At 48.8% G+C, this 13,271-nt stretch overlaps 2 protein-coding genes across 2 annotated transcripts in view; one reads left to right on the top strand and one right to left on the bottom strand.

Moving 5' to 3' along the window:
- Positions 1-214: 214 nt before the first annotated feature.
- On the bottom strand, positions 215-8,862 carry SRARP (steroid receptor associated and regulated protein). The gene is made up of 3 exons (XM_024749989.1): positions 8,691-8,862; positions 2,337-2,489; positions 215-1,033 (listed from the first exon to the last, which is right to left on the bottom strand). Exons 1-3 carry the CDS (start codon positions 8,860-8,862, stop codon positions 603-605), a joined length of 756 nt encoding a protein of 251 aa, XP_024605757.1. The 3' UTR covers positions 215-602.
- The window catches only part of ZBTB17 (zinc finger and BTB domain containing 17), a 30,151-nt gene continuing 25,628 nt past the window's right edge, over positions 8,749-13,271 (top strand). The window contains exons 1-2 of the mRNA XM_024749990.1: positions 8,749-8,867; positions 11,029-11,115. The gene's annotated coding sequence lies outside the window, so the exon portion shown is untranslated. The remainder of the gene's footprint in view (positions 8,868-11,028; positions 11,116-13,271) is intronic.

Below are 13,271 nucleotides of genomic sequence, written 5' to 3' on the forward strand. Positions count from 1 at the left end.
GTTCTGACTCCTGCTCTGGGATGAGATGCCAACCAGGTGACCCTAGGGAGGATGGTTCGCAGTGCTGGCTCCTTCTCATCTTTTAGATCATACTTCGTTACCCACTCAGAGAGGCCTTTCCCAATCAGTGTATCAGAAAAGCTCTTTGCCCCATCATTTTCCATCCCAGCACCCTGTTTCAGTTTCTACACAGCACTCATTACACTGTCCAAGATCATCTTTATTAGGTTGTTTAAACTTTCTTCCCCACCCCCAAGAGTACAAGCTCCAGGAAAGCTGTAGTGTCTTCTTTAGCACTTTGCGGGGCCTGGCGTGTGGGAGATGCTCCTTCAGAATTCGCTGTGTTAGTGGATGAGTCTCTTTCTATGTGGCATTGCCTTATCTTGCTTCCGCTGAAAGGTGAACAAAGATGGAGCGGATGGAGAAGTAGGATACTCGTGGCTGTTTCAGATGTCCTTTAGGGATCTAATGCTCCTTCCCTGGCTCAGGCACAAAAGACTTCTGCTTGGCTGGGGAAGAGGGAGTGAACCCTGGGAACTGCATCTGCTGAACTCTGGAGCTTGGGTCGCCAGCCCTCTCCTCCCTTGGCCAGGCTCTTCCAGTTAATCAGCCTGCGCACAGACACAGGAGGAGAGGGCTTTGAGCGAGACGATGACCGTTCCCCAAGCTGAAGACCTCGAGGACACCGTCTTCGCAGGGCCCCCCTTGGCTTCAGGAGCCCCCTGGAGGCAGAGTGGGCTGGCTGGGGAGGAATCTGGGGCCGTAGTCTCTCTGCAGGGTGGCAGGGGTCCCCTGGTCTGGGCAAGGCCTCCCCCACCTAGGGGAGCCTCCTGATTTATATGGGGGGGCCGGTTTTCCCCACATAACAAGATGTAAGTCTTCATTGGAGGGATGACAGGTCCTAAGTTGGGACTAGGGACGCGGGGTGGCCCTGGGAGTGCTGCCAGGGAGATGTGTTTCCCACGAGTACAGTCGATAACGAAAGTTAAGTGAGCTTTGGGGATGGCCTTCTGATGGCGGGCCGGCTTTCCACCTAGAAGGAAGGAAAAGACCAAAGATTTGTGTTAGCACTGAAAGGGATATGGTTCCATTAGTTCATGTGTTCATTAACTTGTTCATTCCTTCAACAGGGACTTTTTTTAATTTAATTTTTATTTTATATTGGAGTGTAGTTGATTTACCATGTTGTGTTAGTTTCAGGTGTACAGCACAGCGATTCAGTTATACATATACATACATACATTCTTTTTCGGATTCTCTTCCCGTATAGGTTATTACAGAATACTGAGTAGAGTTAACAGGGATTTAACTGCGTGTTAGTTGACGCACAAAGATGGGAAGACAGCGGGGCCTAAGAGCGTGGATTTCAGCACTGGGGAGACCTGAGTTTAAACCTGGCTTCCCCCTATCAGCTCTCTGCCTTCCAGGAACATGGAGGCCACTGCATCAGAACCTCTCAACCCCGCTGTGCCCACGAGCTGCCTGAGCATCTTGTGAACATGCAGATTCTGGTACAGTGAGCGGGTCTGGAGTGGAGCCTGCGGGTCTGCGTTTCTAACAAGCTCCCAGGGAATGCCGGTACTGCTGGTCCACGGGCCGCGCTGTAGTGAGGAGTAAGAGAAGAGCCCCGGCCACCTTCTACAGGTGAGGAAACTCAGGCTCAGCTTGTACAGATGTTGGTGGTCCTCAGGGAACATCGTGCTGTCCTTCCTTCCCCACCATAACCTCGTCCGGCGGTCCCCTCTGCCCTGGGGATCTCTGCTCTGTCCACCCCGCCAAACGGGGAGAAGCCAAGAGCCAATCAATCGATTTATCGGTGAAGCAAGGCCAGAGCAGGTCTCTCTGAACCCAAAGGCTGTGCTCTTAGAAAAGCAACGTTTCAAGTTACCCAAATAATAAACAAATCCATCCTCTTCGCTACGTGCTCTTCACTACGACACAGGCTTCAGAAGGAAGCTTCTGTGCTGGTAGGTTAGTTAACACAGGAAATACAGTCGATCCTTGAACAACACGGGTTTGAACCGCAGGTCCACTTATATGCAGATGTTTTTCAATAAATACCAATTACTACACAATCCGTAGTAGGCTGAATCGGTGGATGTGGAACCTCAGATACGAAGGGCGGATTGTAGTTATAGGCGGATTTTCTCCTGCGTGGAGGGTCAGCGCCCTTAACCCCCAAGTTGTTCAAGGTTCAACTGTAAATGAAGCCCACCCATGGCTTGAGAATCCTGGCGGCCCCGGAGGGGAGGGTGTCTGCCCTCTGCTGCCAGCACCCCCCAGCCTGCCCAGCCCCCCTCAGCTTCAGGGCTGAGGCACCCTCTGCCACCTCTTACCTGAGCTAGTCTCCAGGCCCGTCTCCAGGCCCCTGACTTTGGGGCAGGCTCTCAGGTCTCTGGGGTCTTCTGTTGGGACTGTTACTGATTCCATAGCGCCTGGCTTAGCACTGGCAGAGGGAGCCGTCGTCAGCGGCCTTTTCCAGGATGCAGCTCCCACCCAAGGACCAAACGTTTTATATTTACCAGCTCCGGATCCGCTGAGTGAATTCCACCACGCGCCACAGGAACTGGCTTGGAGCAGTTGGGGGATCGCTTTGGTCAACGGGGTTATGTCAACAGGATTGCTGTCGGCTCACTGGGAGGTAGGCCTTCTGCCAAACAGATGTTGTTTCCTCCAACTCCAGCTGCTTCCTCACTTGAGACAAGCCTTGGAACCTTCTCATCCAGGCCTCAGTTTCCCAAACCTCAGTCATTCTCTGGCTGCATTCCCAGTTTTTAGTTGTTTTGAGTTTTGCTTCTTTTCTACCTAAGGACTATATGGAATACTGCTGACAATATGTCCATGTCTTAGTCAGTTCGAGCAGTAATAGACTAGGGGAGTTAAACCACAAACGTTTGTTTCTCACAGTTCTGGATGCTGGGAAGTCTGAGATCAAGGCGCCTGTAGACTTTAGTGTTTGGTAAGGACCTGTCTACTGGTTCATAGATGGCTATCTTTCCACTGTGTCTTCACCTCACAGAAAGTGCAAGAAAGCTCTCTGGGGTCCCTTTTACAAGGGCACTAACCCCATCATGAGGGCTCCACCTTACCTAGGGTCAGTATCCTGTTTTTCTCCATCCTGGATCCCTTCAGGTTGCACTGTTGGGGTGGCTGCATTGGCTGGTGGCTTGATGGCTGCAACATCCTTTGTTTACTGTTATGGCAGGTGACATTCTTTGTCCACAAGAGGAAACTTGGTATGGCTTCATTAAACAGAAACAGTGGTACTACTATAAATAAGTAACTATGTATGGTAGAAGATGGTACCCCAAAGATGTCCATGCCTTAATCCCCAGAACCTGTGAAAAATGTCACCTTACACAGCAAAAGCGTCTTTGCAGGTGTGATTAAAGGTATTCCAATTCTGACACCAGTTCTGATGTGTTTTGTTTTGTTTTGTTCCACATTACCAACCAATTAATTCATTTCTGACATGACCTACCTGGAGATAGCTTCACATCTCACAGGCTAAGAGGTCAGTCCTACAAGACTGCCCGTCACAGACATCAATCACAAGTCCTGGTTTGTCACCTGTGCTTCTGACCTACAGATGGGAGGGTCCCACAATGCACTCCTTGGATTCGATTAGTTTGCTAGAGCAGATCACAGAACTCAGAGAAACATTTTACTTACTAGATTACTAGTTTGTTATAAAAGAATATAACTCAGGAACAGCCAGATGGAAGAGATGCACAGGCGAGGTATGTGTGGAGGGCTAGGAGCTTCCACACTGTCTGAGAGCGCCACTTTTCCTCAGTCTCCACGTGTTCGGCAACCCAGAAGCTCTCCAAACCCTGTTCTTTTGGGTTTTAATGGAGGTTCGTTACATAGGCACGACTGATCAAATCACTGGCCTTTGGTGGCCATCAATCTCCAGCCCCGCTCACATCACAGAGGTCAGTGGGTCGGTGGGACTGACAGTTCCAACCCTCTAATCACGTGGTTGGTTCTCCTGCCCACATTCTTAGGTGACAGAGGGGCTTTCCAAAATTCACCTCAGTTACATAACAAAAGACACCCTTTTCACTCTCCTGACCTGGGAAATTTCAAGGCTGTTAGGAGCTCTGTGCCAGGAACCAGAAGACCAAATATATATTTATTTAAATATATATATTTATCAGAGGTGTGGACTTTGAGATAGGGATATTGCTCTGGATTATCTGAGTGAGTTCAATCTAATCACACTAGTCCTTATAATTGGAGACCTTCTCCTGGCTGGGTTAGAAAGAGATGTGACAGGGACTTCCCTGGTGGCGCAGTGGTTAAGAATCTGCCTGCCAATGCAGGGGACACGGGTTCGGGCCCTGGTCCGGGAAGATCCCACATGCCGCGGAGCAACTAAGCCTGTGGGCCACAACTACTGAGCCTGTGCTCTAGAGCCCGTGCTGAACAAGAGAAGCCACCACAATGAGAAGCCCACGCACCGCAACGAAGAGTAGCCCCCACTCGCCGCAACTAGAGAAGGCCCGCACACAGCAACAAAGACCCAACGCAGCCAAAAACCAATACGTTAAATAAATTTAAAAAAAAAAGAAAGGAAGGATAGGGACTTCCTTGACGGTCCAGTGGTTAAGACTCCGCGCTCCCATTGCAGGGTGCACGGGTTCCATCCCTGGTCAGTGGGGAGAACTAAGATCCACATGCCTCACAGTGCAGCCAAAAAAAAAAGAAAGAGGGGCTTCCCTGGTGGCGCAGTGGTTGAGAACTGCCTGCTAGTGCAGGGGACACGGGTTCGAGCCCTGGTCTGGGAGGATCCCTCAGCCCTGGTCTGGGAGGATCCCACATGCCGCGGAGCAACTAGGCCCGTGAGCCACAACTACTGAGCCTGCGCGTCTGGAGCCTGTGCTCCGCAACAAGAGAGGCCGCGATAGTGAGAGGCCCGCGCACCGCGATGAAGAGTGGCCCCCGCTTGCCACAACTAGAGAAAGCCCTCACACAGAAACGAAGACCCAACACAGCAAAAATAAATAAATTAATTAATAAACTCCCACCCCCAATATCTTAAAAAAAAAAAAAAAGAAAGAAAGAAAGGAAGGATATCCTAAGTACACTTAGCAAAAGTTAACTGTTGAATCTGGGTAATAGGCGTATAGGAAATATTTCATTATTTTCACTACTCCTGTGTACTTTAACAAAGTTTTCAAAATGAAAAGGAATTTAAAAGTGTATGTCAAGGATGTGTGCCGAGGATGTCTGTGAAGAGTAAAGGAAACCATTACATGAAAAGTGAGCAGAGAAAAAGAAAAGTAGCATTTATAAATTAATACACTGTTATATAATTCATGATTTTTAAGCTGTTTATAATCAAAATGATAAACTAAATTGTATAAATAGACATCTGTCAGTTTATCTACAGCGCTTCAAGTTTACATCCACAAGCTGGCCAACCAGTTAAAAAAAAATCTCCTTATTGGGAAAATGCAAGGTAGCCCATGTGTAAATAGTGACTGAGCTTTGGGAAGACTTTAGGGTAGGGGGTGGATGAGGTTTAGGCCGGAGACTTTGGAGATGGTGACGGGACCTGTGTCTCACTCTGAGGGCTAAGGGGAAGAGGGGGTTAGACGGGGAGGAGCTCAGGGTGAGGGGGCCAGTTAGTAGTACACTGGAGGAATGGCCCCTAGTGAGAAACCAGGAAAGTCAGTCCTTCACTCATTCAATCAACACATGTATACTTACTCCCATGTATACAACCACCCTGCCCAAATTTTTGCGTTTCTTCCTCTCTATTACTCTAACGAGTTTCCGTCATCTCACCGTCATTTAATGAAGACAACTGTGGAGTCCAGATTTTATTCAACCAACTGTGCTGTTAGAACCATTCTCAGCTGGAACATTAAAACACCCAAATCTCTGTAATGTGCATTTGTATCGAGATATTCTGCCAAGTCTAATGTAATCTCCCTTCCTCCCGGAACTAGCACCTTTAAAATCCAGTTACACCTATATTCCCGTTTCAGCTCATTTATTAGTTAAGGTGCTCTCTCTCTCTCTCTCTCTCTCTTTCTCTTCCTCCTTCTCTCCCTCCTTCCTTCTTTTCCTTCCACCCCCCTTCCCTTCCCTTCCTTTCCTTCTTTCTTTCTTGTGTGTAAGCCATCTCCATAGTCAGACTCTGTGCTTATTCCCCGGGGCATTTTGGAATTAGACTCTCTTTATAGATCTGGAGACAAATAAAGGATGGTGGAGTGGTCTCTGAAAGGAACCAGCATCTCCTTGCAAAATAACTTCCTACTATGAGGTTATTACATGCTCTCCAGGGAACGCAGGACCAGCCCATTCCATGGGAGGAGGGGCTGCTTCTGTGGCATGAGAGTTTCATTGAATTCTGGATTTGGGGAGTCAGGGAACTCAGTCATCTGCATCTACCCAAACATCCCCATTTTGACTCCTAAGTGTCCCTTGTTCCCAGTCAATGCATCTGGCCCGTTGCAGTTATACTGCAATTATATTACACCTTACATTGCAATTACATCGCAGTTTAGCAACCCACAGGATCAGCTCCATCCAATTTTTGACTGCATAAACCCTGTGGCTACAAGAGATGAGAAAACATATTTAGAGTAATCAGGAGTGGGCCCTGGTTCTCTGGCTCTGTCTTGAGCTGAGAATTTAAACCCTAAATATTTCTTTTTTGAAACTCTTCAGTGTAATTATAAACAGCCAGTTCACCCCACAGTCCTTGTGGTCCTCACTCTCACCATAATGGTCAGTTGTAGCAACTGCTCCATCTACAGCCTTACCTTCCTTAGGCACTTTCCTCTAGGCAACAATACTTATTGTGATGAATGGTAAGTTATGTAACTATTTTTTGCCTGCATGAAATAGACTAGATCTGCATCACCTTCAAACTTAATGCCCTGATTTCCATCTTTGAGCATCAGTTTCCTGCAGAAATAGAAACATTGCTGGACTTTCTCTTTAATTAAACTTTTTATTTTGAAATAATTGTAGGTTCACATGCAATTGTAAGAAACAATACAGAGCAATTCCATCCCCCTCTCCATCTTTTACCCAGTTTCCCCCAATGGTAACACCTTGCAAAACTGTAGTACAATATCACAACCAGGATATTTATATTGACATAGTCAAGGTACAGAACATTTCCATCAATGCAAAGATCCCTTACCTTGTTTCTAAGCTCATTTTAACTAGAAATGGATTTAATACAGAGAATTAAATGTTTATAAACTTACTGGAGGGGCTGAAAAAATGGTCTTCAGACTGGGCTTTTATTAATGGCTCCCAGAATACCATTGAACTCACCAGTTAGGAGCTATTACTTCTGCCACAATCAGGAAGATGGGGAATTGAGAGGCCACCACTGAGATTACTGCACTCAAGAACATATCACCACAGCAAGGGTCCATGGATCTAAATTTGGGACTAGAAGCTGGTTCCCAGGCACTAGAATGCTGAGTTTGGCTGGCAACATCTCACAGATGCTTCTGAACACTCATGAAGCTGGAGACTGGCCACAATGCACTGCTGCAACCCCCCACATTTGCATGACCTTTCTTGTCAGCAAAAATCAGCTAACATCAGCAGGCCAGTGGCTACTCCCTCTCTTCCACCCTCCAAATCTTACCTACTGGCAGAACCATCTGTATCTGGGATTCTAACTGCTACTGAGTCTGGGAAATAAAATTTTAACTTTTTAAATTCTGGAAGGGATGGATGCCGAGTCTCAATTGACTACATCCAACACAGATGACTCAGAAGTAGATTTGCATGCTTAGTATTGGGAAGACAGGAGAGTTCCTATCAGATTTGCTATCATTTTCCTGTAAATGAAAGGGTGAAGTCAACTGCTGCTGAGTTTTTTAGTTTCTCTAGTTATTGTGAGGAGAGGAGCAGTCAATTGGCCAGACTGACATTTGCTGAAGTCCCTCTTAAGGCTGGCAGTCATGGATTTGTAGGGAACAGTCTGTCCCACTGGGTACTTTCTCCAATTGTGTTTGGCTGTTTAGGTGTCAGCAAAGGGAAAAGGAGCAGTTGGATTCACCCAGGGCTGAAATTTTTACCAAATCCATGTGACAAAAAGACAAAGGGCAAAGGAGTTTTGGATTGTGACGAGAGTGTTTTTAAAATTATGGATCATGAAAAATAAATAGGGTCGGAAGTGAAGAAAGGAGAAAGCCGAGGAACTGTTTGGAAGTAGAAAAGTCAATGGCCTGAAGGTGCTGAAAAGTTGGAAAGAGGCCACAGAGTGGCTGGTCACGTCTGCAGGCAGACTTTTGTTTCCAGGCACCCTCATTCACATCCAGGCTAATCCTGGATCTCCTCTAAACAGGGAAGCGGCCAGTGGTTGGCTCAGAAAGTAGAAAAACATAATCGTGGTTCTGCAGCTTTGATGCCACAACTAGGTTCACATCTCTGCTTCATCACTTGTAAGATGCGTGACAGCTGGCAATTCATTTACCCTGAAACTCCGTTTTCCCTTCTTCAAAAGGGAAACAAAAACATCGTATGTTGGTGAGAGGACTTGAGATAATGCACATAAAGCGCTTAACACAGTGCCTGGCACACAGTAAGCGCTGAACACGTAGGAGCTGTTATTGTGATATTTGGAATAGAAAACCAGGAAACGGTTACAAGGCGAACAATTCTAAGTGTAGAAGTAACTGTTATTACAGTAGGCGCATGCGCCCGTCCACGAGCTACGGCTAGGGCGAACGCTGCGCATGCGCCGGAAGTTGCAGACGGGAAGCCAGCGAGGTCGGTTCCGCCCGACTCCAACATGGCGGCGCCCTTTGTCTGCTCTGAAGTGCTGTCCCCGGCCTCCTCGCTGCCGTGATGTACCTCCCTCTGCGGTGGGGTCCAGGACATGGCAGGTGAGGGTCAGCAAGCATCCGGGGCCGGAGGAGTCCCAGGAGTTGGGCGGAGGCGGCGCAGGATGGGGCGCGGCGGGACGCCGGGGACGGTTGTGTGGGGGAGGGGAGGGAAGTGGACTGAGAAGGGAACCCGGACTGAGGGGACCCCACAGGACAAGAGGGTGCGGGGCAAATGCGGGGGGAGGCGCCGCCCGGCGAGCGGGCGGGGAGTGGGCGGGCGGACCGGACCCGCCGTCCCGGCGAGGGAGCGCGAGTCGCCTCCGGGCTGGGTGACACCCCAGCTGGTCGCGTCTTCGCCCCCGCCGCCCGGCTGTCACCGCCCCTTGACCCCGCGCGCCGCTGCTGGTGGGCGTTCTGAGGCCGCGAGGTGGCGGGGTGCAGGCGTAGTTCTCTTTGGCCGGCGGGGCCCGACGGCACAAGCCTGTCAGGGCCTAGGAGGAGCTTGCCGTGTAGGAGGCCGACACTGCCCCCATATAAGATTATTTCATTCATTCGTTGGTTCCACAGACAGTGGTTCAGCTCTTGATAGATTCTGAGGAGAGAGAGTGATCCGGACTGGCGTAGTGGTTAAAAAGTTTAAACTGTGGAGCCTGGTAGCCAGGTTTGAATCCCGACTCTGTGCTTGCCAACTGTGTCCTTCGTTAGTCTCTCGCTCCCTGTCACGGTTTCCTCATCCTTAAAGCAGAGTTGAGAATAAAACCTGCTTCCTAAGATGGTTATAAAGATTAAATGAGGTAATATGTGTAAAGTACTGAGAACGCTTCCTGGCACAAAGTAAACGCTGTATGTGTTTGTTGCTGTTATCTTTCGTATCAGCATCGTCACCCAGAGCTCAGAGATTCATGTGGGAGACATACAGATACATAGGCAATTCTGATATGATGGAAGAAAAGCAGAAAAGTTCTCGCTCTGGAAACACTGAGTAGAGGCACCTCACTCAGTCTAGGTGAATCCAGGGAGGCTTCTGTTCCTCAGGAAACTGAGACCTGAAGGATGCTTGGGGAGCGCGGGCAGGAAAGAGGGAGAGTATTCTCAGTTGAAGATAGAGTTTGTGAGAAAGCTGGGAAGCCAGTGTAATAATTAAATGAAGTTCTCTGCCTAGAGACAGAGATTAGAGGTAAGACTAAAGAGGCGTCTGGTCTGGTCCTAGGGGGCCCTCCCCACTTTTCTTTTCTTTTTTTTTTTTTTTGGCCACCACGTGGCATGCGGGATCCTTAGTTCCCTGACCAGGGATCGAACCCGTGTCCCCTGCAGTGGGAGCAGCAGAAGCTGGAGTCTTAACCACTGGACCACCAGGGAAGTCCCCTAGAGGGCCTTTTAAACTTAGCTGTGGACTTGAAATTTTAGGTTAATGGGACTCCATTTAAAACTCAGATTTGTGGGCTAGAAAGATCACTCTAGTTAAAGAACGTATTAAAGGGAGTGGGCCCGGAGGCCAATTAAGAGGTTACTAGAACTATCAGGTGAGAAACGAGGGTGGACTTGAGTTAGATTAGAGGCAGAAGGTGAGGAGAGATGTTTTGGAGGTAGACTTGGCCAAAGTTGGTGATTACTTAGATGAGGGGTTTAGAGGCAGGGAGGAGTCAGGTTGACCCCACACGTTTGGCTGGTGGCTGGTGGTGCGGCTCAGTGGGATAGGGGGCAGGATGGGGGGCAGGTCTGAGGAGGGAAGATAAATTTCGTTTTGAACATGTTGAAAGTAGGTGCCTGTAAAACGTCCAAGTGGAGCTGTCCAGTGGTGATCTAGCATCCAGCGAAGGTCACTAAAGTTGTGGGCAGGGATGTGTCACCTGGGTGAGGGTCTGGAATGAGAAGCACGGTGTCTGGGACATCCCGGAGGAATGCTAACGCTGTAATGATACTTGGACACAGCCTCATTGCTTTTGCTTGTCGACCTCGTGTTATGTCTTTCGGTCAGCAGGCGTTCCTGAGTGTAGGGAATGGCACTGGCTTTATTGATCTTTGTGTCTCAGATGTCCAGCACAGGGGCTGGCGTGCAGCAGGCCAGTAACAATCCAATTTAACGCTTACTGAACACTTTGTGCCAGGCTCTGTGCTCAGTGCTCTGCATTTGCCTGTGCTTGGTGGATGAAAGGGCAGCTCTTAGGGAGCGGGTACCCTGCAGTTTCTCATCAGTTTTTCCACTTGGTCTTCGATTCAGGTAATGAGCTGGAGGAGGAGCGCCAAGCTGGAGTTGCCCCAGACAAACTGTCAGAACAGAGTAGCCTGGGCTACTTGGAAATCTGAGGTATGTCTGTAATACTCAAAGATGAAACAAACCAGGAGGTCAGTTTGTTTGTCCTTCTTCTCTAGGCTCAATGTGATTCAAATCACCCTTTCAAGATAGCTTTTTCTTTAAAATTATACAGTAATGACAAAATCCTAGTTAGTTTGGTTGGGAGAATGTTGATAACATTATTGTCGTTTTACTAACAAAGATCATGCTAGGTTAATCCCTGGGCAATGTTCACACCTTGTTTTAAGTAAGTACAAACCAAAATGCTCCAAAATACAGTGGCTGAAAGGAAATAGAAATTTATTCCTCGCTCCTTCAGAGACTGGAAGTAGGCAGTCCAGAGCTGGTCTGGGCAGCTCACTCTGTTCCATGAAGTTATCCAGACACAGGGTTTCATTGATCATGTGGCTCTCCTTGCTCAAACCCAGTCTTCCATCTCATGGACTAAGCTGGCTGCTCTAGCTCCTGCCATCACGGATGCACTCTGTCTGGCAGAGAGGGAAAGACAGAGTGGGGAGCACACGCTCATTCCTTTTAAGGTTCTAATGTTTAGAGATACATATTTTTGTACAGCGTGTCCCCAAACACAAGCATCTGGTGTACAACCAAAGGAGGAATCATGACTATTCCAGTGCTAGAGAGAAAGCTGGCTGACAGAACCTGCTCTGTCCCCAGTGTGACTAGATTGCTGGCTTTGGGGGTTGGGCCCAGCCCAAGGGAAGTCCACTGCACTGGTGAAAGAGGGCGGGGTGTGTTTCCCAGACCTCTGGGTCTCCAAGGCAGGCTCCCCTGGCTTTGGGTAGTTTGTGTTGCTTGGGCCCAGAGAGTCCAGGCTTGTTTACTCATTCAGTGTTTTCTGTGCCTGACGTGTCAGACACTGCGCTGGGGGCTCGGGATGTGAAGATAAGTGAGACTGGATCCTGGGAGCAAGGAGCTCTTAGCCACATGGGTGATCACAGTACAACACAAGGAACACCACAGATACCTGTTCAAAAGTGTGTGGTGTACAGAAGGAGGATGACTGACGTTGGAAGGCTGTACTGAGGTGGTGAAGATTCAGAGTACATAACATGTTTTGGATTGATGACTATAAAGGTCCCCTCAGATAGAGGCGGCAAGGACTCTGGAGTTGGGTGTGAATCCCTGCTTCCCTGGTTAGTGGCTCTCTGTCCTGAGGGTCAGTTACTTCATTCCTCTTCCTCAGTTTCCTCATCTGTAAAATAGGGATAACAATGTTTACTTCAGAGAACTGTTTTGAGAATTATGTGAGGTCAAGCAGGTAATTCACGGGATCTGCTGTGAACATGTCAGTTCCCTCCTGCTGCAAGGTGTAGGGTGGTTCGAAGCCAGAGAGACACGTTAGGATTGCGGTTGAAGAACACCCAGACCCGATAGGGAATCCAGGTTGCAGTATGTCCCTCTCGAGGCAGGAATTATCCAGGTTGTACGCAGAGGATCAAGGACTGCTCTGCGCACTCCCTGTTTTTCTCAGGAGTTCCACCAATGTTCTAATTAAAGTTGTCAACCTGGATTCTCAGAGACCATATTCTGAAAGCTCTGGTGAGGGGTCCTTTGGGAAGGAAAGGATTCCCTCTGCCTGGTTAACTCCTTCAAGCTCAAATGCTTCTGGGAAACCTTCTCCCAGCCCTACTCACCCCTGCACCCCCGCCCCAGCTGAGTTTGGAGCCCCTCCTCTGTGATTTCTTAGCATCCTGCAGTGACCTTGCAGTACTTTTTTTTTTGGCTGCATTGGGTCTTTGTTGCTATGTGCGGCCTCTCTCTAGTTGCCGCAAGTGGGGGCTACCCTTCGTTGTGGTGCATGGGCTTCTCATTGCGGTGGCTTCTCTTGTTGTGGAGCACGGGCTCTAGACACGCGACTTCAGTAGTTGTGGCGCGTGGGCTCATTAGCTGTGGCTCTCGGGCTCTAGAGCGCAGGCTCAGTAGTTGTGGCGCACGGGCTTAGTTGCTCCGCAGCATGTGGGATCTTCCCGGACCAGGGCTCGAACCCATCTCCCCTGCATTGGCAGGAGGATTCTTAACCATTGCACCACCAGGGAAGCCCCTCGGAGTACATTCTTACCTCCTATGATGATCATAGGTTTTCTTGCCTGTCTCCCTGTGAGACCACCAGCAGCTCGTGGGCAGAGACAGGGTCTTATTTCTCCTGG

This window comes from Neophocaena asiaeorientalis, unplaced genomic scaffold (genome assembly GCF_003031525.2).
Source record: "Neophocaena asiaeorientalis asiaeorientalis breed wild unplaced genomic scaffold, Neophocaena_asiaeorientalis_V1.1 scaffold275, whole genome shotgun sequence".
NCBI classification, from domain to species: Eukaryota; Metazoa; Chordata; class Mammalia; order Artiodactyla; family Phocoenidae; genus Neophocaena; species Neophocaena asiaeorientalis.